Source organism: Crocodylus porosus, unplaced genomic scaffold (assembly GCF_001723895.1).
Source record: "Crocodylus porosus isolate Cpor-Errol unplaced genomic scaffold, CroPor_comp1, whole genome shotgun sequence".
NCBI lineage: Eukaryota > Metazoa > Chordata > Crocodylia > Crocodylidae > Crocodylus > Crocodylus porosus.
The window spans coordinates 37,251,545-37,270,136 of NW_017728931.1; the positions used below are offsets into that span (position 1 = coordinate 37,251,545).

General features: G+C 42.7%; 1 protein-coding gene across 2 annotated transcripts in view; it reads right to left on the minus strand.

Annotated features, from left to right (window-relative positions):
* Positions 1-18,592, minus strand: part of DENND5B (DENN domain containing 5B) — a 188,782-nt gene that overhangs the window by 6,520 nt on the left and 163,670 nt on the right. For both annotated transcript variants that reach the window (XM_019544624.1, XM_019544623.1), the window contains 7 exons: positions 16,157-16,285; positions 11,721-11,842; positions 8,318-8,463; positions 5,435-5,553; positions 4,282-4,469; positions 1,849-1,931; positions 1,543-1,669 (listed from right to left, as the gene is read on the minus strand). In XM_019544624.1, coding sequence (XP_019400169.1) covers positions 1,543-1,669; positions 1,849-1,931; positions 4,282-4,469; positions 5,435-5,553; positions 8,318-8,463; positions 11,721-11,842; positions 16,157-16,285 — 914 coding nt within the window. The remainder of the gene's footprint in view (positions 1-1,542; positions 1,670-1,848; positions 1,932-4,281; positions 4,470-5,434; positions 5,554-8,317; positions 8,464-11,720; positions 11,843-16,156; positions 16,286-18,592) is intronic.

Below are 18,592 nucleotides of genomic sequence, written 5' to 3' on the forward strand. Positions count from 1 at the left end.
TGTGCCAGGGATGAATAGCTTTCAGCTGCACCTACACTGCAGCTGAGAGGTGGGGAGAAGCAGAAGCATGGTGGATGGAATTTCTTGCTGCCTGGTCTTGGCTCAGTTCCCCACTGGATGGATGCTGTGCCTGTGCCCTGGCTGGGATCTGAGGGCTTGAAGAAGCAGTGGCAATATAGGTGCAGCTTCCAGCTACCTGGCTGCAGCCTGAGCACAGGCAACCTCCCTCCTCCACCCACACTGCTGCTGACATGCTGAGGAAGCCACCTGGACAGCACAGAACTGGGGCTGGATTGATCTGTCCTCTAGCTTATGAAGGTTGCCAGTTCCTGCCTTAGTCAATAATTCAGGCCTTTAGTAATGAAAATGTGGACTGGTACAGGGACTGGTGGTGGTGTGCAAACTAATTGTACATCTGCACTGATAAGCCTCTGTATGAAGTGGAAAGCCCCGGTGCCATTTCCTGTCATGGCTGTCTCTGAAAACAGGATGATATGTTGTGGTTTTTGTGAGGTGGATGGTTGATTAAGAGAAGGGAGCCATTCCTTTTTGTCCAAGTCTAAATTTCAGTCTATTACTGAAACAGATTTGCCTTATTTGCTTGAGTAACCTCCCAAACAGTGCCATGTGCCCCACTCAAATTTCTCCAAACACCCACTTCTCTAGAGCAGTGGTCTCCTAAGTGGGGTGCGTGCACCCCAGGGGGTGTGCAAGACGATCCACTGGGGTGCAGGAAGAAAATATTAGAACTTCTATTTCTATAAATATACATATATTGGGGGTGCATGCTCAAAAATGTTTTACTGATAGGGGTGCGCGATCAAAAAAGTTTGGAGACCACTGCTCTACGTGGCTAACACGCATTTCCTTCCACCCAGCAGACCTAGGTTTCAAAAACTTCATTGTCTTCTACTGCAAATGCAAGACACACTTCTTTGATCTCACTTTTTCTAATATAAGTCTACACAGCAATATGTATGTTAATAAACCACCCTCCCCCTCAAATCAGCCAAATCACCACCCACCCAAAAATCTCTCATCCACTTCACTCAGATACTATGGTGAGGAACACGGTATAAGAACCTAGTATACACAGTATACATTAACCCAGAAGGCAAATCCCCCCTACTCCCGCCCTATTCTGGTATCACATGGTAATGACAAATTCAAAAGGTAATACATCCATGTCTTGTTTGGGTTCCCAATTCACTTCACCCCCCCCCCCCATCATTAGGCCTGAACACTGTGCAGAGCTGGGATTATATGCATCACCTTTTACAAGGTAAAGCACAACTGTACTCAACAAATATTTCTTAAGCAAATCTACAGATATGTAAACATCTTTCCCGCAGGAACTGCCTCAGCTAATCTCTCTGGCAGGAAAGTAAAACCATGATACAATGAATACAAAGTGTATTAAAGCTACCCCAGCAAATTCAAATTAGGCAAGGTAAAATGTGAGGGAGATACACTTGTGGTCATTTCCCTCTAATGTTCTCCCATTTCACGTTCCATTTATCACAAGATAATGGCCTGGTTTACCTATGAAATCCCAGATAAATATGTTCTTGTGAAAAATCCGAGCTGATTTGAATCCATGGTGGAAAACCTGCTCCAAGGCTGCAACCAGGCCATTTTCTCCACATAACAGAATGGTAAGGCTTCCCCTCTATGGAAAAAGATACAATTCTTAAGTACAATTTTGCTTGGAGGAAGCTTCAAAGCAAGCCAAGAATTAGAAAGATACTTAAGGTTCCCATTTTTATGCTTATACATGTTTAATCTTTCCTGGTTATATAAGTGTTTACATGGAATTTCCTCTTACAGATAATGCTGAAGAGAGAATACCTCTTTTTCTGGTTTGTGAAAATGTTTCACAATGTTGTTTACAGCTTCCCCAATTCCTTCCTGGATCTGCCCCGCATTTGGCTCTGTAAATTAACAGAGAGCACAGTAGCTGAATAAACTGACATTAAAACAAATGTACGTTCATCAAAGTTACATGTTTTAATAGACATGGCTTAAACGACAGGTTATATTCTACCGTTATGAGGAGGAGGACTCATTGAGTCATCTGTGTTGAGCAAATCTGAACCCTAATAAGTGACGGGAGAACGTTAGAACTAGTCATATAAATTGCCAGACTTAAATTGCAAACATCAGAGCCTTGTTTTATAAATGATACTTCAGCTAATCACCCTCTGTCCATCATATGCTAGCAGCACTCATTTTGCTAACACCGTTTCAGAGATGTGAAGGCCAGAAGAAACCATTGAACTCACCTAGATTGACCTCCTGTACAGCAAAAAACCAAAGAATTCCATCCAGAAATTCCTGCATCAAGTCTATCCAGGTTGTATAGCTGTACTGGTCTAGAGGAAAAGGCAATCAAGACTCATAGTAGAGATGATATATTTTATTGTAAAAGTTCTCCTGGGTAGAAATGAAAGTTCATATTTCATAGGATTTAACAGAGGAGTCAATAGATGGAAAACTCCTCTGGGCAGCCAGTTCATAGCTAGTATGAAGTCTCTCACCTCCTGTGATGACGCAAATTTTCTACTCAGGAGAAGTTTTACAATCTTTCTCCAATGCCTGAAGAAGGCTGTTTGTGCCCAAAAGCTTGCAATTAAAATTTTTTTTTTTTGCAAAAATCTTGAAAGATATCATCTCTACTATGAGTGCTGATTGCATCATCTATAATTTTTAATTTAGAACCCATATTTATTTCAGAAAGACATTCATTCTCAATGTAAAGGCTTGGAGGGAAGCCACAACATACACTGTTCAAGTTGGTCCAATAGTTAGCTACCATCAAAGTTAAAAAAAGAAGAAAAAAAAAATTTCAGTCTGAATTTGTCAAGCTCCAGCTTTCAGCCACTGGGTCTTTTAATGACTATGTGCTAGATTATGTAGTCTCCCACTATCAGATCTTTCTACCCATGTATGTACTTACAGGATGTCACCAATTTACTTATTAATCTTCTGGAAAACTAGATAGGAAACTCATTCTCACTTTAACAGGGTTTCCAGACCTCAAACCATTCCCATAGTTCTTTTCACACCCTTTCTGATTTTTCAGCACACTTAACACTTTAAAACACTGTAATAATTAGTATTTCTGAAAGTAGGAAGCAATGCAGTATTTTAAAAATCAAAAACCCTCAAGCCTTGATTTGAATTACTGAGCTTTGTTGTTCTTTTTTTACTCAGAAATGCCCTTAATGGATAGCTAGACATGGAACCATGCTCCTGGACAGCAACACTGATTTCAAGCTGCTTTCTTTAGGTTTTGTGATATTTGGAGACAGACACTGGTAACTGAAATAAAATCACCTGGTGCTTTACTCAAGCTAGATAAATTTGTTAACAAGATTGCAGGTTGAGGTTGTTTGCAATAGCAGGAGACTACACACAATGAGACAGAACATCTCTTTTGGTCCCATGTCCTTTGCAACCCAAACCCTCTCTACATGTTACGCAGGTTATGCAATTAACTGGTTAATTGTGCAATTAATTTCGACTGGCTACATCTGCAAAGTAACTACCCTGCCATAAAAAGGTCCATCCAGCTAGAAAGCTAGAGCTGGAAAATATACAGTACCTTTATAGCTGGTTTCTATCCAACTTTAATTTGCATGTGTAGCAGGGTCTCCCCATCAGCTGCCGAGGCTCCCACCCACATGGGTGAACCATGTTTAAGTGGGGCTGAGAGTCCTGCAGCTAGTCCCACAGCTGCAGGACTCTCCATCCTAGCAGCCTTGGGGTGCTATCGGGGCCAAGAGTCCCATTAGGTGCAGGACTCCCTGCCCCACCAGCTTTGAGGTGTGGCCACAGCTGTGAGTCTGGTCAGCTACTGGACTCGCAGCTGCAGAAGCCTGCTACCTGCTGGTGGCAGGATGGCATGACAGGATCCCACCATCATGCACAGATGGCACGGCAGGAGGTATGATTGCATGGATTACATAACGATTGTGTAGATTCCATCATGCCTTTACTTGAAAGTCTAGAGGGGCCCTGTGCCTCAAATCAGTGAAAGAAGTCATTGTCCCTGTTTGACAGATGGGGAAATTTAGAGAGGGTAAGCAATTTGCCAAGTCAGAGCAGCTCAGAAGCAGAACCAGGGTAAGTGGAGGACCTTTTACACTCTCAAACTTGAGGCTATTCCTCTAGACCTGGCCTTGCTTTTATAGCTAACAGTCCTGTTCAGAACAATGTCTGCTTCTCAGTAGTTATCCCATCATGTTGTAGTTGTAAGAACTGGAAACGGTACAAACTTACTTGTATTTTTTCCTGTCAGGGAAGTGATGCTCAATCTGCGAGCTGTGGTAGGAGACTTCTGCTGCGGTGGAGTACGACACTGTTTCCCCAGGTCTTCATCTGATGTGGATGACACCAGTTCTCCAATAAGAATTCTCTCCAGACTGCCATCATCAACACCTTTACCCAACCATCGTCCACAGGGAAACCTGCAGTATTGCCCAACAGAAGATTACAGTTAGGGCCCTGGCAGATATTACACTTAAGGCGTGACTAGCGTTATAAATTACTAACCTGGATACATGTTCAGGGAATTAGTGGCGCTATGAAAAGCGAAGCCAGACAAAAAATACAAAAAATGTGCAATATTTTTGTGGCTAGTTTCTAAGCCTGTGTGAAGCAGCAAGTATTCACTTTGGATTTGGCTGAGTTGGAGGGGACGGCGATTCAATTCAGAGATTTGAATCACTGTCCCGATTTGATTCAGCCGAATCAGATCCGAAGATTTGGTGCCGCTTTGGAGATTATGCCATAGACTAACCAGGCAGCAGTCCTCACCATGTTGGACCCAACAGCCTCTAGCTGGTAAGTCTGTTGTGGTGGGTGGAGGTGGGGAGGAAAGGGGCGTTGGGGAGGGAGGGATTGGAACTGGGACACGCTGCCCAGGCGGAGCAGGGGTTGCAGGACTTGGGGAGGGGTGCAGCAGCACTCGGAGCGGGGCCTATATCTTGCTGCCGTTTGCCCAGCCAGGAGCAGGGCACATGTGGGTGCAGCTTGCTCTGGGTATAAGGAGGCAAGCAGCACAGGGCATAGCCCCTGCTCTCAGCGCTGCCGCACCCACATCCTGCACTCTAAGTGCTGCCGTGCCCCCTCCCAGCTCCAGCCCCAATAAATTTGCTAGTAGATGCAAGAGTGACAAACACTGCAAAATTATTCCAACAGTTCATCCAGGTTCAAGCACAAAAACAGGCATAGAGAAAATCCCCCATTCAAGCCTTATCTTGGCTGCAGCTGTACTTTCTGAAACTGGAAAATTTTAAATTCTCTGGTGCATAAATCAAGTTACCTGTGTGCATCCTAGTTCTGCACATCAAAAAAGACACTAGGGGTTTCTGAAACACATTATCAGTAGGGATTTCAGACTCAGGTAATTAGGAGCTAACTCGTTGCTTACTTGTATGTATGGCCTGTGATTTCATTTCTGACCATGACACAATCAACCAGCCATTTGGCTAATAGCCCTGAGTTGTCATGACCAATCTGAACAGTTGTTAGCTTTCCTAAATTCTGGCACTGAAATAAAAAACAAAACAAAACAGATTTTACTCAATGTTGAAGAAAGATGACTTGCAGTAATTCAATTCACAGTTTTGTTTAATTGGATTTGGCTGATGTAGAAGGGATTCTTAACTGAGCAAACACCACTAGAAAGCATAAGAATAACTGGAGCCACTGCCTCCTGGATGATATGGAGGGGACTGGCAACATGTGGCAGAAGGCATGGTGTGTAGCTGATCTAACATCTTTGTAGGCCACAGGCCATAGGCTGCCAAACTGCATTGGAACATGCTTCCTTTCTGGAACAACTCAGCACTGCTAACACTTGCTAAGTTAGCTCAAGGGGCAGAGGTCTGTGCAATGGATTTAGAAGTTCCAGCCCTGCTGAGGATCTTTCGGAAAGGTCAGTATAATGATACCTGATGCATTTTTTTTCCAATTTGCTCTTTTAAAAACTGAGAAAATAACATAAATGAGCTAACATTAAAAAGTACTGATGCTATGAAGTCAGGCACGTAGAAGTCGGAGAAATGTCAGAATTAAGGATGCCCGTGCCACCTAAGTTTGCCACCCTTGTGCATTATGAATCAACCTTAACTACCTGATGCCATGCTGTCCTTTGCCCCACAGGATGCTTGACTCACTCAGTGCATAATCAATGAATGCTCAACTCAGCAATCTTTTCTTTTGTTCAGTGTATGGCCCCAAGCCTTACTGGATGCCTATACATGTTGCCTAGTTAGGTACCTAATTAAAATGCTCTAGCATTGCTTCAGTGTCATGTGTATAAGCCCCTCAGGTTTAAAAAATAGCTGCTGGGGCACTTTTACTAAAGCTCATTGACTAAACTTTAGTTAAGGCATCCCTTGGCCATTTTGAAATATGTGGGGGCTTAAAACATGTGACGCTGTGGTGTTTTAATTAGAGAGGGTCTCCAGGAACCCTAAAATTAAAATGTCCCCATTCCCCACCCCGGGCACATGTATAGGTGTGTTTAGTTCACATTATTCAAATCCTACACAGAAGAGGGCAGTACTTTCTACAGCATTTATTAAACAACCTTCACAAAATCCCCGTGAAGTGAAGAGGCATAATCATTCCCATTTTCCAGATGACAAGCTGAGGCACAAAGAAATTAGGGTCAAAGGAACCCACTAACTTTGGTTGCCCAATCTGAGACCACTAGAAACTGATTTTTCAATGTGTGTTTTGCATGATATGGTGCTGAATATGTCCCAAGTCAAGTCTCCCACTGATGTAAACTGCAGCTGAGTATATAGTACTCAGAACTTTGCAAATCAAACTGTAGGGAACCCAGGAAATGAGGAACACACAATCACCTGTGATTAGGTTTAACTGACTTAATTAGTATTACACCATCTCTATGGCCAAGCCAGGGATAGAATCAATTTTTCCAGAACAACATTCAACTGCCTCAATCAGGAGACTGTTCTCTCCCTTCCTGTAACCCTTGCCTCATTCACACCACATACCTCCCTAGGGATTAGTCTCCCTCACTACACAACCCAGATGCCTTTACAGAATACGTCTATGCTGTCCACTGAGTAATAAAGGATGTGGTCATTTAATTAAAGAGTATTCTAATGGATATGCACAGAAGAGACAAAAAGAGGTTCTCAGAAAACCTTAGTTAAGGTTGTAAATGTTGGGCATATATCCTTCACCTTCAGAAACATTATTTTAACGTAGCTGTTGTGTGCAATTTAATACTTGTATAGAAGGAATGACCACCAGCCCAAGTGAAGACTAGATGACCTTGTGCTAAGTGATGGGCAACACCGAAGGGCTGGTCCCTGTACTACAGATATTACTAGCAAAGGTCCCATTCCTGCAAACATCTATACAGGTAGGTGTCATTATGCACAGAAGAGCGAAACATCCCTAAATTCAGTGAGAACATCTAGAGGAGGATGTGGTTACAGGATCTGTGCCTTCAATGGCTGCTTGCAGAAGTGAAAAAATACCCTTAAAAAACCCCCCAGCACTTTACTTTAAACTTGGTGCACTCCTGTGCCGATCCCAGCACATGCCCAGAAGAGGCATCACATTAGTGGGACCTGGTTTATTTAACACCTGTACAGATCAGGCACTTTAGTGAAGTTTTTTGGGTGCTTTTATCTAATAGCTGATTGAATCAGTTTAGAAAAAAGCGCTAAAAAGTGCTGTTGAAGTGCCTGATCTATACAGAAGCTGCAGAGTCAGGCTGAACTAACATGGTATTTTTGGTAAAATGCAGTCCCCCCCTCGCACAAACACACACACACACATCTGTCAGCAGCTTTAGACACTTCCCCTGTCGTAAAACATTTGAGAGACTAAATGCATTTTCTGATACAGAGAAACATGCACTAAGACTTGCAAAGAAAGGGGTCTTCTTCAGAAGGGTTGTGAGTGACACGGGAGATAGGCAAGTAGACTTGGTGAGGGAGATCATTCTATATAAACAGGAAGGCACAGAAACAGAGCAATAAACAAGACCAAAAGACTGAAGATATCATCTTCAACAAAACAAAGAAGGAAAAAAGAGAGATTTACAGTGAGGTGGAATTGTACAGAAGTGTGAAGTCTAGATCTAGTATGGTGGGTAAGGCAGCAATACTGTTATGCTTTTTATTTTCAATGTTCAGTGATTTTTGGTATTGGGGAAAGTGTTGATAATGCTGCTGTATAAACAATTATAAAGAGTTTACCAAAATAAAGTGTTTCTTCAGAGGGATTTCTCTTAATACATGACTGAAAATGAACAGGGTATACTCACCTCAAATGTCATTTCTAAGTGGTTTTTGGGAATTTGCATTATTCCAGTATCTCCTAGTTCTCCCGAGACACAAATCCATGGATTTGATGTGGTTATTGCATTGCTTAGCTTTTTGATGGGGATGATCACTGACCTGTATGGAATCACTAATGTGACAAAAAAAGAAATTAAATCAAATCTTAGTTGACAATTTAATAAATGTGGTTTACAGAATAAGCCGTATGCATCTTACTGGTAGTTTCTACTCTTGTTTAAGGTCCCAGTGGCATTAAATGTTAAAAAATATTTTTAAATACTTCCAACGGAGCAAGACAAAAGCTAAAAACAGTGCACTGACTATGGAAATAGATGCTCTCATCACACAGGAAAGATTAAGCACAACAGTATTCCAATTCCAGATAGGCGCAACCTACCTATAAAAACAGAAAAGGAATAATTGTGAGGGGAAAAAAGACAGCAGGCAGTACAGCTATTGGGTAGTTTCAAGATAGACTAATAGCAATTGGTGCCTATAAAAATGGCTTCAAATACCAGTATCTTACATCTCTGGCATTGAGAACAAGATACTACCTGAGTACTGCATACTGAGAAGTGACCAAGGACATTTGGTCCTTCAAATGTGAACAGTGTCCAGATAAGCTCTTTTCTTGTAACATTTGGAGTTAAGACTATCTCCCAAATTAAAATATGCTAATGTTTGCCAGTTTGTACATATCAAAAATGATGGGAAAGTCAGCACATCAGAGACTACAGGAACAGACACCTGTAACAATACCCTGAAATAGTTCTTCCAAAATCTGAAGTCAGAAACTGAGAAAGGAAAGAACTTCCCTACATCTACGTAATCAAGTGTTTGTCATTTGCCCAGATAGCCACTAGGTGGCGATCGTGCACCATAACAAAAACTAAAAGAATATTTACACCACATACAAACAGTTCAGAACAATTGAGAAGTGATAAGCTTCATGCCATCCCTATAATCAAAATGAGAACATAATTTTAAGTACATATTATAGCCCTATATGTCAAAGTACCAAACAAACAATCAACTTCGGGCTACCTGGCTAAGGACACGACAGAGTTAATGTTCAGCATGCAATACTGAATCATAGTTTCATAGTTGGTAGGGTCAGAGGGGCCCTGAGCAGATAATCAATTCTGACCCCCTGCCACGGGCTGGAAAGAATGCTGGGGTCAAACAACCCTGGCTAGGTGATTTTCTAGCTTCCTTTTGAAGACCCCCAGGGTAGGAACGAGCATCCGGTGGACGTTATTTAACCAGCACCACTTTAAATCTATGGGAATCTATCCATTGCTGAATAAGAAAACAGAGCTGGTTTCCCATCTCATCTTGAACTGAACCAAATAGAATTTTGGTCCTTGTAGTACAAGACTTGTTCTCGTTATGTTTCACAGGCCTGCTTTTTCCCTTGGTTTGAGAAGTCACCATCTTTACTTCTGGAATAACCACCACAATACTGAACACAAAAATACCACAGCTGAATGCTTTTGTTTCACAGGAGCAAGCTGCTTAGAAGTATTCCCCCCCAGAAAACAAAGTAATAGCAAGGAAAAACCCATGTCTCTGTGCACATTTAGATGCTGTGCTTTTTTGTTAAATGATGACTCATTTTTTTAATTAAGACTTAAGAAGAGAAAAGCTGAAAGGGTTACCTCATATTTTGAAGGTTAGGCAAAACTCATCTTATTTTATCTCTTAAATAAGTAGACCCATGAAAACGAAAAAGATTGCCAAGGTTAACCCCAACACATCAATGCTACTGCTTCATATCGTTGGAGATAAAAACCAAAAAAAACAAAATAGGATTATGTCTAGGTTCTGACCTAATTTATGCCTCAATTTATAGGAGAGTAGGAAAGAGAGAGTTCTTTCATTCATGTCAGGAGGGATGGAAGATGAGGAAGCAGGTACACTGACTACATATGCAATACTTCATCTGTCAAAAGGTTTTGCTGACAGGTCCTAAGGAGTCCCAACTGTTTCCCAAGCAATTGACAGACATGAAAAAACACAAAACAGAACAGCGCTTTACTGGAAGAAGCAGCACATCAGTTTAACCCAGTTCCCCAGTCCTGTATGGACCTGGCACTTCAGTAGGGCTTTTTGGCACTTTTACCTAAATCTGATTCAATCAGCTATTAGATAAAAATACCAAAAGCCCCACTGAAGTTCATGATCTATACAGACGTTGGGCAAGCTGGGTCAAACTAACACAATGCCTCTTCTGGGCACGCACTGTGCTTGGCATAGGGGAGTACTGAGCTGAAAGTAAAGCGCTGGTTTTTTTTGCTTGTTTGTTTTTCCATATCTGTGGCCATGATGTATATGTAATAGAAAAAATGTGGAAATACTAGTATTACAGAGCAGAGTTCCCAACCACTGGGCCACAGTGGGTTGGATGTGGGGTCATGGCACGAGCCACCTGCTAGAAGCCCTGTCTGTCCACCTGGGTTAGCTGCTTCTGAGGTCACAGCTGAGCTTCCAGGGTTAAAGCCAGGCAGCGAGGAAGCCCTGGGAGGGAGGCAGCCGGCTGTGTGTGCCCCGTCCCACTTCTGCCAGGCCATGGTAAAAAAAAAGGTTGGGAACCACTGTTACAGAGGACTAGGAAGGGAAGAGGAATGGAGAACTATATAATCCTGAGACAGAAAACTTGTACTAGAATGGTCAAGGATCAGAACATTATTTGAACACTGCTCTCCTCTGGTATCTGATTCTCTTATCCCAAGCATTCTCATCTGTCCCTGCATTTTGTGAGGGACAAAAGCAGCAGCTAGACCTACTGATCTCAGTAGGTGACTGGGTTCTTATCAGGCAGCCTGCAGCTATATTGACCATCAGGCAAGATAGTGTCCTGGGAATACTCCTCTCTCACCATAGGGACTAGAAGGGGTCTCTCTGGGCCAATCACTGACTTCAGTCCCCTGTAGTTCATTTACCAGACTATCATTTACCAAAAGAATCCTCAAAGAAAATTGCCACTTTAAACCCTCACCCACAATGACTCCGAACAATATCTGCAACGCCACAAGTACCGTATGACATTCTCCAGGTATAAACCAGGGAAACAAGGGCACTGTCAATGCCAGCCAGTGCAATGTCTACACGTGCGCTGTTGTGCATGAAAAATCTCTGCAGCAGGGTAGTACTTGTATGTTACAAGACTACTTTGCTGCAAAGTTTATTAGGTTTTGTGCGCCCAGGCACCAAGATGTTTACTGTGCAGTTGACATTTCATGTAGATGCCCCCAGTGTGACCCTAACCAGAAGAGCAAGACCCTCTAGCCAGGGACCTCTGAGTTTCTAGTACTGGCAGGAGAAATATTTCCATGAAAACATTTAGCTTTTTAATTACAGAAAAAAAAGTTTTGTTCTCCAACTCACTGATTGTGGTGAATACACTTGTGAAGCAGAAGTAATCCACAGCATTGAGTGAAAGGAGGTGATACAGGAACTGTTCTCGTTCTTCTTCACAGCGCAGGAAAGCATAACGCTTGTAAAGTTTCCTAAAAGAAATGGAGATATTGCTGCTCTTGAAAATAACGTCTTCTAACAAACAGTTAAAATTGCAAATCCCAGAACATGAAATTAAGGGCTAACTTGCGGAGAAGGATAACGGGCCAGATTTTCAGTTGCACAAATTGGCAAAACTCCACTGAAATGACACCAATTTATGACTAGTAAATTTATGACTAGACTAAGTGTGACTAGTACCACAAGAGCTTTCCCTTCTGCACTGGCCGAGTGATCTCATGCATGTTAAGTCTGACACAGGAACATTTGCAAATGCATTCGGGAAATCCATCTGCAGTCAGGAGATGCCAAATGGGTATGATGGGCCTTGGCCCTTGTTCAGCATATAACTAGGAAACAAACTACCTCAGGTATTTGGCAGCTGTCTACCATGAGCTCACCATGAAGTACCTGATTTACCCTGCTTTTGAGGTGCATTTTGCAGACCCGTGTTGAGCCCTGTGCAGCCATAATGTGGCTATCATTATCCAAGTTAGCCAGCATAAAGCATAAAGCTATGTTGGGTATGTCCATATTATAATGTTGCACACTCGTAACTTTAAGACTGCCAGCATTGGTGAACTGGAACTAATGGCTGCCTATACATGTGCCGGTTTGCGTTCCAATTAGAACATGTCAGAGCAGACTTGATTAATCGAGTCTCCTTCATTCTCTAATCAGAACGCTCCAGTGTGGCCTCACCACCATGTGTATAAGCAGGCAATTATTTTGGGCAGAGGGCCGCTTATTGAGCTTTGGCAAGCCATCAAGGGTTGCATAACAGCCAGCCGGGGCAGATAAAAATTAGTTTTCTAAATTTTTTAGGGGCCCTGAGGGCCGTGTGGAATGGTCTGATGAGCCTCATCTGGCCCACAGACCGCATTTTGCCCACCCCTGGTATAAGCCCCTGTGCATTTAAAAATGGCCGCTGGGGTGATTTATCTAAACCTAGGCTTAGTTAAAGTGCTTGCAAGACATTTTTAAACTCATGGGGGCTTACTACACATTATGGTGAGGCATTTTAATTAGAGCGGCTGCCTGGGAACCTCTCTAATTAAAGTCTCCGCTCACCCCAAGCATGTGTATAGGCAGCCAATGTTACTGGAAGAGCACAGCCACCCCACCCAAACCCCTCATCGTTCAGGGTCTCCCCAAACCCCTCCTTTCTGGAGTGCAGTGCATCTAGGCTAGAGACAGACATTACACATAAACCAGTTTAAATGATCAGAAACTGGTTTAAACCTGGCACAGAACAGATGTTCAGTGCATATAAACCAGTTTGAAAATGGCTGAAACCGGTTTGAGATAAACCTGGTTGAATGGAATATCAGACTTAACTGATTTGGCTCAAACCGGTTTATGTAATGTCCGTCTCAGACCCCTTGCTGGTTTTAGATAAACCAGGCTCCTCCAGCATCCCGGCACGCTCCCTGGGCTGGGTGAGACTCTCTGCTTCACGGCAGGGCTGGCCCCTCCCTTCTGCTCCCTAGCTGCAGCTCCAGCAGAGACTGTAGGCACAGCAGGGTCTGCCTGGCTTCCCTCTGCCCTACCCCTCCTTGCTGCTGAAGCAGGGATCCACACCCCCATCTCCCACAGCATATACCCCAGCCCCATGGACCCTAGGCATGTGGCATGCTAGCAAATGCTGAGAGGTATCTGTATGTGCACATCTCCAATTTCACTGGAATAGGCAGACAGTACAGTGACTGCTTAGGGTTTTTTGGAGCTAATCAACAAGTCAGCTGATAAGCTGTTTAAAAAGAGTTTGAATTAAATGAGAGTAGCTATTGTTTTGCTGATGGGGTGATAAACACTGTTATGAGCTCCCTTGTTTGCTTGCTTGTTTGTCAGTTTGCTACAGACAGTATAAAGAAGCAAGGAGGGAGACTGAAAAGCTCCATATCATCAACAGATGCATGCACTGCACATCCCCCCTTGCCTCAGAGTGCTAGTAGGGGGCTGGTAACACTCCTGCCCCTTGAACAGCCAGTGGGGAAAAGCTGAGGTTGGGGCAGACAGACCTCCCTAATCAGAAGTTCTGCAGGGGCTTGGCCACGCCCTCCACCCCCTCAGCTCAGCACTCTGGAAGGAAAGGGAGGGCTGATTTAGCGCCGCCCCACCCCCACCCTCCCCAGCTTCTAGCCTGAGCCACTGCAGGCATGTGCCTGAATTTCCTCAGTCCAGAGAGAATGTCTGTCCAGTTACAAACCAGTTCAGCCTAGCCAGGTCAGACTAACCTCCAAAGAGTGAATCAATTCACGCTCAGGCTTTTTGAATGTCTGTCCCTAGCCCTAGTGTCCAAAGCCTCTTCTCAGTCCAAACTCTGACTGAAGAGCCCAATTAGAAAACATCATGTAGTGCTGCCTGGCTGACACTTTAGACTTTTCATTTTTGAGGTGTCTGGTACAGCAGACAGAATCAATAGAATCTCAATGAAGAATGCTCAAAAGTAGCCTGACTCAGCCCAAAATACTGTGAAAGCTGAGGGTACAGACACACCTAACACTTAGTTTAAATGCAGTTTAAACCTGAAGTAGACTGACATACAAGCCCATCAAACTGGTTTAATGCTGCCTGGAATGGTTCAAAAGTGAAAAATCAAGTACTTTTTTGAATCAGTTCATTGTGAACTGGGTAAATGTTACTGGTGGACACAAAGGGCATCTTTACATGTGCTCTGGGGAGTGGTATGTGTGTGTGTGTGAGCAGGTTGGGGGGTATTTTAATTACAGTGGCTGCAAGACCTGCTCTAATAAAAGTGCCCACCTTATCTCATGTATTCAGTATCCTGTGCTTCAAATGGTGGCAGGGGCATTTTAACTAAAGCTTGTTTGATGGCCTTTAGTTAAAGTGTCTCTGCTGCCATTTTGAAGCATGGGAACACTGAATATATGAGATGTGGAGGTTGCTGAAGCATGCTAATTAGCATGCACCAGCAGACTTGATTGAGTCTGCTCCAACACGGTCCAATTAGAATTAGACTTGATTAATTGAGTCTGCTCTGATGCACTGTAATTATAGCATGCTGGAGCAGCATCCCTGCATGTCTACAGTCATGCAAGTGGTCTGTGACAAGGGTCTGGTCAGTTGTCCAGACATCCTGCATTGCTCCTTACCCCGCCACAACCCTGCTGTAACTGGCTACCCTGGTACACAACCAAAACTCTAGTGTGTCTTCATACATGGTGGAGGTGGGGCACTTGAATTACAGCAGCTCCTAAGAGATGCTCTAATTGAAGTGCCACCAAGTCTTATGTATTCAGCATCCCGCACTTCAAAATGGTGGCAGGAGTGCTTTAGTTAAGCACCATTTTGAAGCATGGGGATGCTGAGTGCATGCTCCAGTAGACTCAAAGAACTGAGTCTGCTCCAACATGATCTAATTAGAATGCACTGCAGCAGGCAGCAGGCATGTGTATAGGTGCCCCTAGTGCCCACTTTACCTGGAATATTAGGGCACTGTACACATAGACACCTCTAACCTGTGACAGCTGTGAATCGGTTCCCAATCCACTGACTTCTGGGAACAGTTCAATTGTTACATATATCCACACCCTAAAACACTATATCCCTGCTAGGCTCTAGCCGGTCCCTAAACTGGATGTAAAGGCAAAACGCACTTCAGAAATTTCAGGGTAGAAACAGATGCTCTTTCATTGCCTTTGTACAATGTTTATGGCAGCACAAAGGCCAAGCAAACAGATATCCATAACCCTTGTTGCACCAGAAATGCCCCAAATTTGTGGCTGTGTAAATGGTGGAATCATTTAGTGCTATTTAGCAGTTGAGATCTGCAGCCCAGGGCAGATGCTCCAGGGGCATGAGAGGACTGATCCTCCACACCTGAGGAATTCCCACATAGACTTGGGCCCATCAAGGCCTGGGAAGCCCCTTCTCAGCTTTTCCCACTTATTGAAACATTTCACCAGGATCTTCAAGGCATGTCTCAGTAAGCAGGGAAAGTTAAGGCTTCTGTACTTAATGGGTTGTGCCCTGGAGATCCTGCGGTGTGTCTTGCTTAACAGAAAAGGCTGGGTAGGGCTTGAGGGGCAAAATTCTGTGCAGGAATTCCCAGGGAACAGAAGACCAGGCTCCTCAAGCCCCAGAAGAACACATAGCACATATCGGTGCAAAATCAACAGGCAGGACAACAAATGATGCATTTTGCCCAATAAAGCAGGTCAGCTGTGCTGGGATATCATGGTGCAGCTGATCTGCTTTGTTTGGTGATATCTATGTCTAGATCGCAGGGCACTCTTACAGAACACATCCGAACACAGGGAAAATAGAACAACAATTACTCTTACTTAGCAAGTGGCTGGTTAGAAAGCAGCTGCTTAAGATGCTGGGACAAAAGCTTCTTTTCGAGTGACAATCTTATCCAGGCTCGAGCTCGACCTACATCAGTCTTTATTTCACTCATGTTCTGAATATGCCTGGAACGAGGGGAAAAAAAGTTGCAAAATCCTTCATATTTAAAATGACTGAGCCCAATACAAGGTAACAATTACATCTGAAAATATCTCCTGAAACTGAAACTGGTTGTGAGATATGCAAAAACATTCTGCCCCCTAAAATTAGAGACTTCTTGCCAGAACCAAGTAAAAACAGCTTCCATGATTTCTAGTAAATATGAAATAACTGTTTCAAAATGGTTTCTTTAAAAGCTGCTGCAGACATGAGTCCTAACCCTGACATACTACACCCCCCCCCAGATTTAAAATATATATTATGGAGTCTACAGTAGAGTCTTACAAAATAATTGAGAAAAATTGTGGATTGGCTGTTTACATTGACCAGAGGTAGAATGGCAGCACTTTGCTTTAAATAAGTCAGCGTAAAGGATAGTAAACATGTTGCAGAGGTTCCTCAAATTGATGTATTCTGAAAACAAGTCTAAATATATACAATGTTTAAATTGTCAGCGTCACAAACATCCCTCATATGTTATCACTGATGAAGATAACAATGGGCTATTTAAGAAAAAAAAAAAAGTTTAATCCAGAGGAGGAATGATTTGACATATTCCAAAAACACTTTACACCTACCCCAATCTTGTCTATGCTACTACATAGATTACCTGAGTAGTTAACCATGTCAGGAGACTGTTATAACAACAGTCAGTGTAGCAAAACCATTTAACAGTGCAGAAGGTAATCTCAAATGAAAGATTTTTTTTGCTATTTTCTAGTTGGTCTAATAAATGGTATCACCTCTGAACCAAGTTTTAGAGTTCCGTATTTCTAGTTTTCTATCAAAGGCAGACATTTATTCTAATACCCCTTTATACCTCCAAAGAGATGTTAAAGGCCTTACAAAACTGGTCACCTAACCTAGAATGCTTTCTCTCCGTAGAAAGCAGAACTAGTTTGAAGGGCTCCTGTAAAATAAATCTTCCCAAGTTCCCAACTGGAAAGACTGTCAAGGCTGCAAGTTCTGCAACACAAACAGCTTAAAAAAACTACTAGGGCACAATAAGATTACTTTAAACCTTGCAGGCATTTCTGAGGATGGGGAGCAGGGGAATGAATAATGACTGTAAGTGTGGGAAGATAGGGCTGCAAACTTAATTTTTACTCAGTGTGCCTGTTCAGTTAACAGGCAATTCACAGCATTTCACCCTTTTGTATTAGGCTCTGAGCTTCAGCAGCTGGGACTGAAGTGATCTGTGTTAACACCTACTTTCTAAACTCACACACTGGTCTTCAAAGCCCAACAAAAACATGAGGAAATTTGACAATGTTTGCTCCATAAAACCATTCAATGAACTCATATGGTGATGGCCGTTTATGCTGACTAGGATCATGGATTACTTTCATTGTGCTTCCTGTCTAGCAGGTGTGTCCACTAGTGTAACCAGTCCAACTACTACCACTTGGACTGTAACCTCATCAAAGAAAAAGCTGTTTTGTAGATTGTTTAGCACGAAGTAGCTTTTTGAATACTTAGCTCCTGCAGTATAAATGGTAATGCTATGCTGGTATTTGCTAAATGTGATAGGTTTTAAAAGAAGCTTTCCTCACAGGTCATAAAATGGCATATGGACAGGTCTCAGACAAACTGAGTTGGGGGTACTAAATCTTGATAAATTATATGAAAACCCCATAATCTGAAGGTCACTATTACCACATCCACAGCTTCCCACTTAAGGAGTAACTCAGACTAGTTAAATCACTGCAAAAAGCCTTGCAAGGCATTCATTGAAGCAACCCTTTTTCCTTGGTTCAGATACTGACAGCTAGTTGTTACGACTTCCAACACAGACAATTGGGCAGAAGTCCTTGAGAAATAGGATGCACAGATTACTCACCCACATCATGTTGAGATGCTCTCTGCAGACACTTAGTCTTTTGAGATAAGAAGATCAAAGCACCGAATTGCTTTTTTTCCCTCCTACAGTGCTCAGCTTAAATTACATCTAATACGAAGCACTAAGTTGAGCATATTCTTTTCCCAAGAGTAAATTCAAATACAGATGGTCCCAAATCTTAATTTATGCACCCTTTGAACATCATAGCTGCCTGGTTCTAGTACAAAGACAAATCTTTGCTCGCTCAGTGATTTGCATAAATTGCATACCTGAAAAATATTAAGCTTACCTAAACTATAAGAAGCAGCAATAATGAATAACACGGTTAGCAAAGGCAAACTCATAAGTAAAATTTATCATGGACTCTGCTATCAATATAGTATTGCCAACTCTCATGATTTTTGGTATTATTCTTAAAGTCTATGCTTCAGGA